The sequence below is a fragment of the Cornus florida genome, unplaced genomic scaffold, assembly GCF_030987335.1.
Source record: "Cornus florida cultivar Cherokee Brave unplaced genomic scaffold, ASM3098733v1 CherokeeBrave_3.0.0_Hap2_Chr09, whole genome shotgun sequence".
Lineage (NCBI taxonomy): Eukaryota > Viridiplantae > Streptophyta > Magnoliopsida > Cornales > Cornaceae > Cornus > Cornus florida.
This window is the reverse complement of record NW_026775579.1, coordinates 96,672,461-96,688,148: the sequence shown is the minus strand read 5'-3', so window position 1 is coordinate 96,688,148 and position 15,688 is coordinate 96,672,461. Positions and strand designations below refer to the sequence as shown.

Here is a 15,688-nt window from a genome sequence, read left to right as displayed (position 1 = left end):
TAAGCTGTTCTATTGGAGGGTACTCACGAGACGGATTTCTTGTTACCAAACTAAATTTCTCTGAAACAAACAATGTCCTGAGTATTCTGTTAACAAGACTAACTGAACTATTATAGTAACTTGAGAAAATCAATATTGATCCAAGAATTTCATATTTATAATCAGCTTAAAGCTCCCAACAACAAAATTCTTTTACGGTAACCAAGTTGTGGTAGCCATCAGATCTCTTTTATGCATACTTCGCTTAATAAAATTAGCTTTATAATAGCCTGACTGGTCGTATACGACATTTAGGGCAACCTAGTTTGCAAGAAAGCAGGCTCCAGTTTTTGACCTTAACTCAAGTTGATGTGAAATCTGATTCAAAATGCCCGCAGTAACAATATCTTTCGTGTGTTTGTTCGTTTGTGTATCTTTTGGTTATTCTGTACATTTGAAGTGCCCCCACGGCAAGCATAAATCAATCACCGTTAAAGCTATGACAACTGAAAAGGATCCTCTTATTCATTTCTGGGCAAGAAAAGTAACTACAATTACAGACAATCAATGAAATTCCCTATACATTGTCAGTATATAAACACTACACATATATATTGAATGTTCTCTCAAACTCCACCAGTCATGTAAATCAAGGAATGTTATACAATGAAAATCTTTTTCCATCCTCGGCCAAAAGTAAGAATATATAGAAATGATAAAACATACAGATACTACAAGAAATAATACAAAGGAGAGAGTGACCGGTTGATTTTCGTCAAAGAACCCAAGTTGAGAACAAAATTCAAGGGAAAAAACGACAAAACCTAGAAGTTTAAGGGCTTCATAACGAAGGAATAAATAATATTACTGCCGTTTCAGCTTGCTAAGTGACTTGGGCAGCTGTTGAACATGGTGTGCCACATGTATGCTCTAGAAAGCACCATCTCAAGCTCGAGATGGGTCCAGTTCTGAGTTGGAAGGTGTTGAAGGAACATCACCATTTCCTGGAAATCAAGCTTCTGGAGCTTATCCGACCACTGAAAATAAAGAAAACATGTATTTGAGTATAATAGAAATTCATGTTTAAGTATTCCAGTTTTTGTTTTTCAAAAATAATAATCTAAATATTCCTCCCAATAAAGCAAAAGAATTCTCTGTGCAAAAATTAGTCACAAGCCCAAGAAAGTTCTAAGAGCTATTCAATATGAAAACTGCATCCGTGAGACTCAAAAGTCATAAAGGAAATTTCAGAATAAAAAAGCAGGGGCACTAGTGCATAGAAGGCATGCAAAGGGGGTTCGGCACAAGGATACAACTGTAGTTGATGGTAATACAGGAGACGGCCACAGAGGCCTGAAAGTTAGCATGGAAGATCATGAAAGATGGGCTGCTCCAATCCCTACATAGATGGAGCCCAAGAATATTATACCATTTCTGAAACAGCATTATGTGCATAAACAGTATAGCATTATCCCAAGGCGAAAAAACTATAAATAATCATTTAAACACTTCTAAGAGTATCCAATTTTTTTGTTCAAGATAACTAGTTACACTTTCACAGAATATGAATGATAAAAACCAATGTTCTAAAGTTAGTTATATGAACTGAAAATTTCAGAGGTCAGACCAATAATAATTGAATCTAGAAGGGGAGAAGTTCATACGCTACTTTAAACATATTCATAGTAAGCCCCCCTAGTGGAATTCAGATAATGTATGGGAATGCCTTTCATAGGCTTGTCTGTCGTGGTAAAGATTGTTTGGCATGGAACATGTTTTGCACCATAAAATGCATTTCAAGAAACCTATGGAAACCTGACTTTACAAATTAAAAGTCCTTTCTAAAAGAATCTTATCCATGTAAATAGTCCAGCTAACCCATCTTCTACCAAATAGCATTAGAAAGATGAAGCATCTTTTACTAGCATGTAAGGAATCGTTGCTTGTATTGGTAAAAGATCAGGTGTCAAGCATGAGAATACATATTTGAGTCTGATTGCAGCCATTTTTTTGCAAATAATGCGTAAATCTGTCCATCCCAGCACACTCAATTAACAGGGATTAAAACTAAATAATTACCAATTATACCAAAAGCAGGTGTTCTTAGCAGGGAATATTATTTGCTTCTGGATATTTCCATGTCAAATCCTTTGACCAAGAATATCAGCACAACTAACTTGAGAGCATACCGTTAAAAGGAAACTGGCAAATATGTATACAAGAAAATCGGGCAATGCATCTCCTTCCGCAAGATAAGTGTCCCACAAACGGGTGACAAGGTGGAAAGGAATCTGTGACACATATAAGTTCATTTAGCATTTTTCATTTAAAATAACTTAACGTATCAAGATTAAGATACATCTAGTTGAAGAAATTCACATAAAGAAAACGGAGAATTGGACGCAATCACAACAACTGAAGTGGATTATGCATGGTCAAAGCAAACCTCTCTTATTAGAAGACAATTGAACCAGCGAAAAGCAAATTGAAGAAACTCAAGCCCTTGTTCCTCCATGTGTCTTGACACAGGTTCTATTATAATTCAAACAACAAAGTCGTCAATAGGATACATTTTATTTGGTCATTGATAAGTGAGAAGACATGAAGATTTCCAGTTCACTAAACATAAAGTGATGTTTGAATGGTGGCGTTTTAAACAAAACAGATAATAATAAAAGTTGTTGGGTTGGAGAGCTCTTATTATAGGAGCCACCCATCAGATGCTGCTTCGATTTTTCGTGGACAAAACAATCATATCAGTATCACAGGATTAATCTAATAGCTTTTCTCCAACATGGGTTAAAATATTTACACAGTTAAAACAGTGAATCATATTGTACTAAATTCTAATAAATGGCTTAAAATTGCATGGGTTTTAAGTTCTGAAACTCAGAAATGTTTTCAAAATTTTTGTACTTATGAGTCTGAACCAAGCCCAGAGTTTTCCCTTCATTAGGTAGAATAGCATAAAGTAAAATAAAAATTAAATATTTCCCAGTGAAACGCCCAGAGTTTTCCCTTCATTAGTTAGAATAGCATAAAGTACAATTAAAATAAAAAAATTCCCAGTGAAACTCCCCGAAACACATTAAATCTCATTTAAGAAAAAAGAAGAAAAAGATACCACAGCAAAAATAGTATGGGTTCATGCAAAGTCATACTTCATGTATTTAATAAACAATAAGTTTTCTAATGACAAAACTAGTGGAGGCGGAGCATGTAATGGAGGATAGGGGCCAACCTGGTTAGGGTGGGGTGCACACTCCAAAATGACAAGATGTAATGATCTAAGCCCCACATTGGGCCTTAACTAATAAACCCAAGGCCGGCCCTGATACTTTTCAGGACAGTCCGAGCCAGCCTGCCATATATTCTTTCCCCCTAAATGTGCCATTTGTTAAATAAATATAAATATACAGTAGTAAGCGACATAGGAGGCTTAGTAACTCTAATAGTATCTAATTGCTTTTTCAACTTTTTAGGTTAAGGGTAGTTTTTGTAGGGTTTCTTCTATCAATAGACTTAAACATATCTCATATTTGAAATGAGAATATTTATATACATAATTTATATATACAATGAGTAATTAGGTAGAGTAATACTAAGTGCAGTGACATGGTTCGCATTAAGACAATGCTAGGGGACGGGGAAGACCAAAATTAACATGGGTAGAGTTGGTAAGGAAAGATATGATAACAAGTTCCTTGACTGAGGCTACGGCCATAGATAAAGCAAAATGAAAAGATGGGATTCATGTAGCTGACTCCTTATAGTTGGGAAAATTCTTTATAGAGTTCAGTTGAGTTGTATAATATGATAAGTTGGGCAGGTTGGTCAGACCTAAATACTTTCCAAAACTGCTTCTGGAGTTGATCAGGCCTTAAAAGGCATCGTATGAGGATAACAGTCCTACAAACCTAGCACAAGCCAGTAATAAGACAGGTTGGGAATTTCGGGCTAGGCGGGTCAACAAGCCAATGACCACCCTTACATTGGAGGCACTTTTAGAGACGTTTTGGAGAACAATTCCCCTTTGCCAGACCTGATGCTCCAGGTTTGCTATTTAGTTTGGAGGTCGAAGTTCTCTTAGAAGGCTTGAGAAGCTTCCGTAATGGATCTTCTGCACTATTGGATCCAGGGTGATAAGGAGGTTGTTATTGGGTAGGCGCAGTCAAAGGCCTTAGGTTCTTGGCATTGTGATTGTATATAATGAGAAAAACCATGGGTATCTTCCTTGTTTCAAGCAAAGATCAGGTGAATTTCTAGATTGGGCAACGAGCAGGTCAATCTAATGGCTAAGAAGGGAGGATTGTTGCTTTGACTGTTAGGCACCAGCCACACCACTTTTTTTCACCTTGAGCATCCTAGTGGCAGCCACGGGATGGGGATGTTGATATATTCTAGTGGCTCTTGTCACCTTCCTTACAAGGATTTATCATCCTCTTAAGCTTTGCATTCTTCTTCTTTTCTAAAACATTTCTTGTTTACTATCCAGCGTCAAACATTTATCCCCTTCAACCAACCAAGTAAACAAAAAGTCTGTGGGAACCAAAAATATCTATATCCTCTTTGCTGGAACCCTATCTCATCTTATCACCAAGGCCACCCCAATTGGATTACACTGAAACTACCAATTCAAAAGCCTGTACCAAACAACTGCACCCTCCATCCTTAGATGAGCTTAACCAAATAAAGTATTGGAATAAAACCATCACAATCTCGAATCGCAAGCATGCCAGGTTATAACAAAAAAATTCAGTAAACCACCTCCACAACCCATTCCACGTAATCATTCGCTTGTGCATCTTTACCCCAGACAGGTGACTTTCTTTCTAGACGAGGAGATACCACATTAATTACTTTCAAACAACACTTTTTTATTTTCCGTGAGAGGGATTTGGGTTGCAGTTATAGGTGCTTGTAGGTGGGGCCTTATATAGGGGTTTTGTCTATATACACTTTGGGTTGCAGTTATAGGTGCTTGTAGGTGGGGCCTTATATAGGGGTTTTGTCTATATACACTTTAGCCTGCTAGCTTTGTTCAATGAAGGATTTATTACCCTTCATCCATTTGTACTTAATTTCAAGGTGTTAGATACCTCCGCCTATCTATCTAACACGAATGAAAGTCAGCCTGAAAATTTTCAACCCAGCCGAGTAAATAGAAAGTGCTGCCCAAACCTATTCAAAGACCGGAATAAGATCAGATTAGGTTAGGGTTGGCCAGCGGAACTAAAACCATATTCTACAGTGCCAAAATTGCAGAGCACAAAAGTACTTCGTTTCACAGACAAAATCTTCATACTAACAGAAGAATGCATTCATCTTTCAAAATAAAAAATAACCACATTCTTTATCACGTTATTTCTCAATATCATATCTACATGTTTTAGTTTCCACTGTTGTAAGCTTCATTCAGATGTTCAACACGTGGGACTTATAAAAAATAAAAATAAATAAATAAAAAGAAAGCGAAGAAGAAGAAGATGTTCAACACATGGGAATTGTCCACAGTCACCATCTATTACGTGTCACTAATCTTTAGACTCGTGCATATACCACCCCTCTTTTATCCCCAATATTTTTCAACAATTCCTATGCAGATTCCTAATTAAAAGAAACAAAGCATATTGTCCGCCAGCTAGAAACCAGTCACAGTTGATTTGCTATTTCTCTGCAGCAGTGCACAGAAAATATTCAAAAAATAGCTATATACCATAACCAAGTGCAGTCTTACCAGAAGGGGGGGATAATGGTGAAGTTAAAATTTGTTTTGGTAAGTGCAGAGCCTTTAGTACAATTATTCAAAGGGGGGCTAACAATAAGAACAAAAAACCAAAAAGGCATACCATCAATTCGCCTGACCAATTCCTTCAGCTTAAACACAAGTCTCTGGATTCCAGGCTGAGCAAACGTATAATGGTCTTGCATACCATCAAGCAACTTTGATAGGCACCAATAGCAATCTGCTTCAATATTAGAGATTTTCTCCGCAGGTAGATCCAAGATCAACCAATTATCCACATTCCCTTCTAAGTGTTCAGACAAAAAAACAACTAAAAACGGTGTAACAAGATCATTTATTCCCTGAACATACCCACTTGCAGGATGTCGAATGGCCCTGGAAAAAGAGAAAAATGAAAAAGACAAACAAACAATACCATGAAGAAAATAAATTACCATCAACACTAAAATAAAAACAAACATTATCTTTTCCGATCATTCATGTATCTTAAACAGGTTTGTTATGAAGTAAATGATGAGATCTAAGAATTCCTAAGCAGTGGAATGACTCAGAAATGGAGAATGAATTAGAGATCATCACAGAACAGTTAGAAATTCGGTATATAGTTAGTGAAAAAGTTAGAAAGTCAGTACAATCATAAAAATGGGCAACCCAAACCTGAGCAATGGAAAGGTCCTGCATTTAACTAACTTGTCACGGTTATCTAAAGCCTAAACTTATTATAGTACTAACAAGGAAAAAAAAAACTTATTATAGTACTATATGACATGATCTAAATTGCAAACCTCAACAGAAAAGCTGCATATTTCATGATTAGGTTTTGAATTCAGTAATTTTGTCAGCGTCCCCATCTCATGTATACACAACAACTCAAGCCCCACAGACAAAATACCATCCTGATCAAAAGGTTCATCCTCAACAGTATTATATGACTATATGGTAAAGGAAAAAAGGGAGTACTGAAGATATTTGTGAATTAGGAAGGAAAGGCATTAGAAATCTGCGTAAAAAACATGTAGTGTGAAAGAAAAAAAAAGTCTTTCATGCAGTGATGGAATCATCATCACTGAATGATTCTGGGCTACTAAAGTAATAAAATATACATAACAAGGTCACGACATGGGCTATTTTATCTGACACAGCATCCACATTTATAATGTCATGTGCTAAGGCAGGAGCACATAATTTGAATTAGGAAGGCAAGGCATTGGTCTCGATGTTGATGTCTGGTGGCAATATCTAGACTTGATTCACATAATCCTAGAAGCTTGAACAACACATTTATCAAATATCTATCAACCCAATAACCAGTAAATTCAGTAACCCACTTGCCAACCCCATAGAAAGAATAAAGAACAGCAGAAAGAACGCGTCTTATATTCACTGAAACACATATAAGCGACCATTATGGTACTCACTGAAACCAGTTGCATGGACAAGCCAACTGGACTTGATTAGACTATTAAATACATTTTTCTTGATTAGACTATTAAATACATTTTAATTAAATCAATAGCAGATTGACATTTATGTTCTAAATTATTAGTTTCCAGGAGTTGCAAGCTGTGCAGCAGATACCAGAAGGCAATATAGAATATATAAAAATAATATTGCTATACATACTTTAATAAAAAGAGAGTAATCATTCATCAAACATGGCAGGCTGATGACTCATCAATGTATAATTATTGGAGGTGTAGCCATGTAATTTCTCTGGGCCCCAACCTTTGTCCAGAAAATTATATCGATTTTGATCAAGTTATATAAATTCCAAATTGCATATAAGCAACTAGGTAATTTTATTCCCATTTAACTCAATATATCTTCAACAATGAAGGTGAAATTATCTCTTTTTTCCTTGGCAAGCACACAAACTGATAATAAAGCTATATGGGAGTTTTCTTTAAATTTTTATCAGTAACAAACTATTCATACCTACAGAGAGAATGCAACTCACACACACACAGGGGTGAGAGAGACAGAGAGTAGTACCTACCATGTATAAAGTATTCGCTCCAAGGATTTTTGAACTTCCAATTGTTGAAAGAATGTGACATCAGGTACTGTTCTAGGACAATCAACGGCAATCTAAGGAGGACAAGAAAGGAAAGTTTTTATGTGGTTAAATAACACCATCTGTCAGCATGGGGCAGAAGAATTATATGATCTAGAAGGGGCATTCAATCAGTCAGCATCCATAATACCTGACGAAGCATATTAATCTCCTCATCTGTGCGTTCAGTGTCTGGAATGTCATAATACTGAGCAACACAATCTAGATACTCGAGGCGCTTTCTTCTCAGAACCCCCTCCCTTCTATCGGAATTAGGGGGTGCATATCCCTGTTGTCAGTTCAAATTTAAAATTTCCATACAAGAAACAGAATAATTTCAATAAAAACATATAAAATAAAATATTCTGACTGACGAGAGGTCATGTCAAGTATGCCCTTATGGTCTTCAAAAATGCATGCTCTAAAAGGTTTAAAATACCAACCAACTCACCAGAAACATATAAAAATCTATTTCAAATGTAATAAAATGAATACATACTGATACTGAACTCCTAAGCCAAAGTCCAAATTGTATTCAACACCCCAAGGGTGAATAACATCAATATGCATGAGAGTAATAAAAGCAAGAATATAAAACTATAAAACAAATTTATTTCAATCCAATGAGAATATTGGAATGGACTAAATCCAAACGAAAAAAAAATTATAAAATAAACCATTTGTTCAATCCCAATGGTAACCATATTCTCTTCTTTCGTTTTTTTTTTTTTTTGACAAGTAGGTTACCATAGCATGAGGAATCCTACATAAGTACAAGAAACAAATTATACATAAAAAATTTAAATATAAGGGAAAAAGTGAAGAAACTTAAAATTGACACACCACAGGCATGGCCATGACAGGTATCAATGCCCTCTACAATGCCACATTTCTTGGACTAAGATATGCAAGTCCCGATATGTGTAAGCGTCTAAATGTCAAACTTATCGAATACTCAAACTCAAGGCATAGGAATACAGCCACATATTCATATTTCTTAATCTTTTCCTTTATTTTATAAGGTAAATTGGTAATCTTATGTAATATAGGATCTTTGATATAGCACTTCACTCGTTATGAAATAAAAATTTCATAAAATGGGCATAATAAGAGAGTTTGGTGAATTATTGCAAATGCGTTTTAGGAGGATGTCCAACCAAACATATTGACGGCCATGTCCATTTTCAAGTATCAAGCATCCAACACATGTACTTCACGCAATTAGAAGACCCCATATGGTACAAAAGAGCCACATAGCAGATGCAACAGGCAAGTTTAGATTCGTCCTTTTCTAGTATATGTCCTATATTGTATGAAATATATCACGCACAAAGTTCAAATCAGACCTAAGTCTCCCAGACTATAAAGTAAGGTGCATGCCTAGTTTCACTTGATATAGCAGCCAATTCATCAAATAAAAGCACTTGCCACTCATTGAGACCTACTCGCTTTCTCTCAAAAAAGGAGGGGGGTACACTAAAAGCTTGTTTCACACATGCACAACGCTCATGCCATTTCTGTCAGGACCTGCCTCACAGTGTCCTGTTATTATCCGCTTTGCACCCACATTGCCTTCACTGTTTTAAAATGAGTCCACACAGGTAGGAGGTATCCTTCCTCATAAGTGCCAGCTACTTCTCTCCCTAGGCATCAAAATGGTGCCAGCCGTACTTAATAATGTGGGACACAACAATCACTCCCTCTTGAGACACACGACCCTGATGGGATTGTGCCCCTCCCCCCAACCCACACACACAAAATATTCTAGCTGGGAATCAGCTCTAATACCATCTATAAAAGACCCATCTCACACTGTAGATATTGTCCACTTTGTACTCTCTTGGTGCTCACAATTTTCAAAATGTGTCTACATAGGTAGAAGGCATCCTCCCAATTGCAGCAACTTCTCCCCCTAGTCGATGTTGGATGTCACAATCACACCCTCTTCGGACCTAGCATTCTCAATCCATATTCTGACTGAGGGTCGACTCTAATACCATCTAACAGGGTCCGCCTCAACTGTGCTGATGCCATCCGCTTTGCACCCTAATGCAACTACATAGGTAGAAGGCATAAGTGCCAGTAACTTCTCCCTTTCAGGCGATGTGGAAAAGTTCCCCCAGTATTTTCTGAAAAGAAGAGGGACTCTACCAAACCAATGGCAGGAATTCATTATGGTATAACCACCACAACCAGATGATCTTTGGCATAGTAATTGGAAAGTAAGCAAACTTTTTATTACAAACCAAAGTATTTTGTCAATGTGATTCCTAACGTAAATAGCTTGCATAAAAAAATAAAGCTTACCAGAAGAAGCCTCCATACGGTCGGACGCAAATATGGTGGGACCCCACTCCAAGCTAATTCACGTAATTTTTCTGCAAGACGAGAAATTAGTAAATATCAATCTTTACGTCAATAAATTCAATTTGTATAAAAAATATCATACTGACATAAATTTAATCTAGCACCTCAGCTACCAAAATAAAAGATTAAATTTTGACAGGTAAATTACCACTCAAATTACTAAATCGAAAATGCTACTCAAGAAATTTTGACTCGTGCACAAACAAACAATACTCTCTGCATTCTATAATAAGTGCCTTTTTAGACGATTCCAACTTTTTTAAGGGACATTTATTTACCGCATGTATCACTTTGAAATTCCAAAATCAATGCTCCAAAATTTAAAGATTTATAGTGTTAATTGGAAGAGTTTTCAAAACAGAAGGATAACTTAGGAAAATTTTGATCACTAACTTCTCAAAAGGGGCAATAATTATTTTATGATCGAAGAAAATAGGAACACTTATTTTAGGACGGAGAGATAATTACCAAAATCATAAGGCAGCTACCATTCTTAATACGAAAGGTATGAATTGGACTCTCTTTTCAAGATGTAGATACCATATAAAGGGCAGCTAAAATAAGTGACAACTCATTAGTTAAAAAAACATTTACAGTAATACATAAAAGCCCAAAAAGAAGAAAGTATATATGATCTGAGACAGAAACATGTATCAAGTGTCCACACAGACATGCTGAGAAAGCAATCCCTCAAAATCGAGATCTAGAACCATGGCTATAAATACGTGTGTATGGGCGTATACAACATGCACATATGCATTTACTTTTGGATAATAGTTTTTTCATGTTATCATTTATTATCCTGAATTAGTTAAGAATTGCTCATTAAACAAGAAGAAATTCATTACTCTTAATTTACAATGAGGGTAATTTTGAATTTGTAAAAATGTGCATGGTTGTGTAAGAACATAAAGCACAAATTTTTTTTTTTTTTGGGTGGGTGGGGGGGAATTGCAAAGTGGGGTTCTACAGTAAATGCAACAGTACAATGTCCTACCATCTCTGCAGATAAATCTATGGTACAATGTTGTTCCGAATGATCACCACTTGGATTCGCCCCAAAAATAGGGAACTTAAATTTCAGGTAATCATAACCATATGGAAAAAGCCCCATCAACAATCATATTCAACTTTATTCCCATCTCTACATCTACTAGAAAATTGTGAGGCTCTAAGACATGCATCCCAGCTACATCTATCTCTGGATAATGTACTTACCTACACAAGAAAAAAACCTAAAGATAATTAAGTATTATAGAAGAAAGACAATTATACCTAAAATGACAGTTGTCCCTGACAGTTCTTTTGCAAACTTCATAAGCCTAGCAGAATCAGTAGCTCTAGCACCCATTGTGGGTTTCTGAACCTCTTTGGATGTGTTTTCAGTGCTTGAAGTTGACGAATTGACCTTGTTAATTGCAGAATTAGTATTTGGAGCACTTCTACTCAGTACTTCTTCCTACATTAATAATAATATAAAATCATAAATAAAAAAACCTTAACAACAGGTTCTTCAATTCTTACTCCTTCAATATTAGATGTTATAATATGATATGCAGACAAAAACAGAGGACTACCTCAACAGACTCGTCCATTTGTTCACTTGGTCCGGTATTAGCGTCTGATAAACTCCTCTCAATTTTTTGGGAGAGTAAAGTTGAGCCATCCAGGGGGTCAGATCTCCGCGTTAACAGTACCTTGCCAGGAAAACTGCGACCTTTAAGCAACCTAGATTGTGATAAAAAGGATAAATTAGATATAAGGATATAAATTCGGCAATTGAGCAGGAACACGCACAGGAATCTAGGAGAATGAAAAAGAATGTAATCACAATTTCATGATTATGGAACCTCTATAAGGCTATAACTACAACACCATTAATGCTATGATGGAAAATACACAGGATCAGTTTATAAGATAAAATTAGTCTTATATGGTGAATTTATATATCATGCTTCCTTAAAGAGGCTGACAAGATCCCAAAGACTGAAATGATGTAAGGTTGGATAAATCAATTAACACAGAAATTAGTCAAATTGTTGGAAGTCGAGACAACATGGTACTGTAGCCCTATCCAATATGAACTTGAACTATTATTTTTTTTAGCCTCCTATTCAATATGAATTAGAAACTGTGTAATCGCTAATTAGTTATTATAGTTACAATCATATCAAATGGGAATCGTGTAACCCACCAGAATCCATATCCACAGGGATGCAGTCAAATATGGATGAGGTGCAATACGTACAGAAAATCATTGTTAGCATCTCAAACAAATTCTACAGGCCCAAAAACCACTATTGACAAATGAACAAATCACTTCTAAACATACTTGGAGTATTATTTAACAAATAATCAGAGAATAAACCTTGTTGAATTGGTACTTGGTAGGAATCACAAATTCAATGGGATTACTAGACTAAAAAAGCATTATTTACTTAATTGAGATAATTTAGAATAAAAGAAGAAATTTGTATCATAGACAACCTATCAATTGTCTATATTTGATATCCACATTTATATGCAAATGACACCCATTTCAGCTTCCTATTAATTGTTCTAAATGATAGACAGAGGCACAGAGAGAGTGGAGCCGTGCTACCTAGTTTTGAAGTAATTGCAACATTAATGTGCAACTGAACAGATCCCAATTGAGTTCCCATGATCACACTTCAATCCGATAGAGAAGTAGGGAGACCACCAAACTTTTTTTTCTTCTCATAATATAGAGTTAGCACTAAAAAGACATAAAGTGTCACAAAATCAAAGTCTCCTACATGCATGCATTTTGCTATTTAGTTTTCAGTAACCAATGTAGAATAGCAGAATCAGCTCATAAAAGAATAAATTTGTATCGTAGACTACCTATCAATTGTCTATATTTGATATCCACATTTATATGCAAATGATACCCATTTCAGCTTCCTATTAATTGTTCTAAATGATAGACAGAGGCACAGAGGGAGTGGAGGCGTGCTACCATGTTTTGAAGTAATTGTAACATTAATGTGCGACTGAACAGATCCCAATTGAGTTCGCATGATCACACTTAAATCCGATAGAGAAGAGGGGAGACCACCAAACTTTTTTTTCTCATACAGAGTCATCACTAAAAACGCATAAAGTTTGTCACAAATCAAAATCTCCTATATGGATGCAATTTTGAACTGACAAATTGGAAATCCTAGATTTTATTTCCGATTTCTTAGAGACTACCTCGAATTTAAGGATACCCAGTGATCATTTTCTCAACTACTTTCCAGTAAATTGAAAGATCGGAACAATTTTCCAAATGGGTATTGAAATCAGACAAAAAAAAACCACTGATTGATGAGTGAGAAGTGAGAAGTGAGAAATGAGCATTTATAAGGAAATGAATGATTTTCTGGACTTGGTGATTACAGAGTCAAAAGTGGATCTAAGGGTGTGGTTGGAAAATTTGAGACGTACCCTTGAACATTTCGGAGGGTTTGGTTGAATCTGGAATCGAGGGTTGAGATACTACTGGTACTAGTCGTCTCCTTACGATCATCTTCTCTTCTACTGTTGCTTTCTGTGGATGTGTCGTTGCTCTTCATGGCTTCTGGGCAACGACCATGATTTGTTTCTGATCTTCACTAATCTCTCTCTCAGCCAGTCTTCTTCAAACCCATATCAAAGCTCATCAACATATAAACAAACATCAATTAGTAGCAGTGAATGTTATATTCATTTTTTTCCTTTCCTCTCTCTCCTCATCTCCTTCTCTTTTCTGATTTTGGCTTTTCCTTTCTTGTTTTTAGAATAATTATTATTAAAAAAAATAAGAGAGATATTGAGGTTATATTTTTTTCTTTTTTCTTTAATTTGTTTTTTATATATTTTAACTCAACAGTTACTATCAATCAAAACAAAAATTCAAACTATTTTAGAATTTTTAATTTTAAAAATTCATCAACCAAACCTTGATAAAGAATAATAATCATAATCCCTTGGATTGGCCTAGTTAGAAAATACATACGTCTTGATACCTCGTGATGTATCAGGTCACGTGATCAATTCATACTAGTGTGAACAATCCCTTGGACGGGATGCGTGAATATTTGTTAACCTCATTTTAAAACAATTAAATAAAAATAAAAATATGTATACAAAACATATTATTCAAATAAAATTATAAGGAAGAACAAATTATATAATTTTGGATTATTAGAGTTAGCATATCCCTATCTCAAAAATAGATCTAATTCACCGTAGTTACGTAAGATTCGGTCGAATTGAATAATTTTAATTTTTGCACCACAAATTTTAAAGAGAATTGTTGAATAAATAAATTAAATAAATAAGTGGCTAAGATTCTTTTCTCTTTCTCTTTTTCTTTTCTTTTCTTTTCTTTTCTTCTTCTTTTTTTTTCTTCTTCTCGCTATTAGATTTTGTGTTCTACCCCTTTTTATTCTATTCTTTTTTATTTTTCCTTTTCTACCTCTCTCTTTATATATACCAATATTTGCCAAGGAAATTAAGGCAGTCACTCTATATATATATAGATACAGATATGTGCCAAGGAAATCAAGGTAATCACATTACTATAGTTAAGTTTGTCTAAAACGCGCAAGCAAAATTAGCAAATATAATGTGTGTGTATCCTATGTATATGAATTTAATTCAACAGAGAATAACGGAGAGAATTTTTTTTCCATGAGATTATAGGGTGATGATGCTTCTATAATATTGTTTGATAAAAATAAATATTATGTTTTACCATTTTGGATTATGCCCGAAAATATGAAGACCTCTTCGTGCACATCGTTTGGTGGTGGTAAGAAATAACTACATTAAAGGTTAACATAGAATGACCAGAATAACCTTCATATTTTTTCAATTGTTTCTGCATTTTCTAGCTTTAAATATATTGATCGTTAAATCAAATTCACTCCCCCTAAAACCTATTTTCATTTTTCTCCAGATTTCCTTTTTCACAATGGTACAAGAACACTATTACCGAAAGTTCAAAACAAGATCTTGCATGATCATACATACCATTATTGGGAGACTTAGCACAGTACTAGAGTCTTAGGCGACCGCCCTAAAATTTTAAAATTTTTTTATATTAAGTTATACTATAATTATTATATATATATTTTAAATATTATTAAACTTTAATAAATACAAATATTTTATATTAGGCCTAAAATAATTTCTTCTTCTTTTTTTCTCTTTTCTCTCTCCCCCTCATTCCGATTTTATATTAGGTCTTAAATATTTATATCCTAAAATAATATCTTTTTTTTTTCTTTTCTCTCTCCTCCCTCATTCCAATTTTATGCTAGGATTTAGATTCTAATCATAAGTTTTGCTATTTTTTTCTCTCTTTCCTATATTAAAAATTACTTTTAAAACATATAAAACAGTGAAATAAGGTAACAAATAAATAGCCACTTAATTCAGGATAAAATCATAAATTAAAATTAATGAAGTATAACATTTTCCTTTTATATTAGGCCTCAAAAAATATATATATATATATATATATATATATATATATATATATATATTTTTTTTTC

General features: G+C 34.8%; 1 protein-coding gene across 1 annotated transcript; it reads right to left on the bottom strand.

Annotated features, from left to right (window-relative positions):
• Positions 1-477: 477 nt before the first annotated feature.
• On the bottom strand, positions 478-13,914 carry LOC132275464 (GTPase-activating protein GYP1). Its single transcript, XM_059776966.1, has 10 exons — positions 13,596-13,914; positions 11,723-11,873; positions 11,421-11,604; positions 10,086-10,156; positions 7,930-8,067; positions 7,722-7,813; positions 5,829-6,100; positions 2,426-2,511; positions 2,169-2,270; positions 478-1,016 (listed from the first exon to the last, which is right to left on the bottom strand). Exons 1-10 carry the CDS (start codon positions 13,721-13,723, stop codon positions 855-857), a joined length of 1,386 nt encoding a protein of 461 aa, XP_059632949.1. The 5' UTR covers positions 13,724-13,914; the 3' UTR covers positions 478-854.
• Between the last annotated feature and the right edge of the window lie 1,774 nt (positions 13,915-15,688).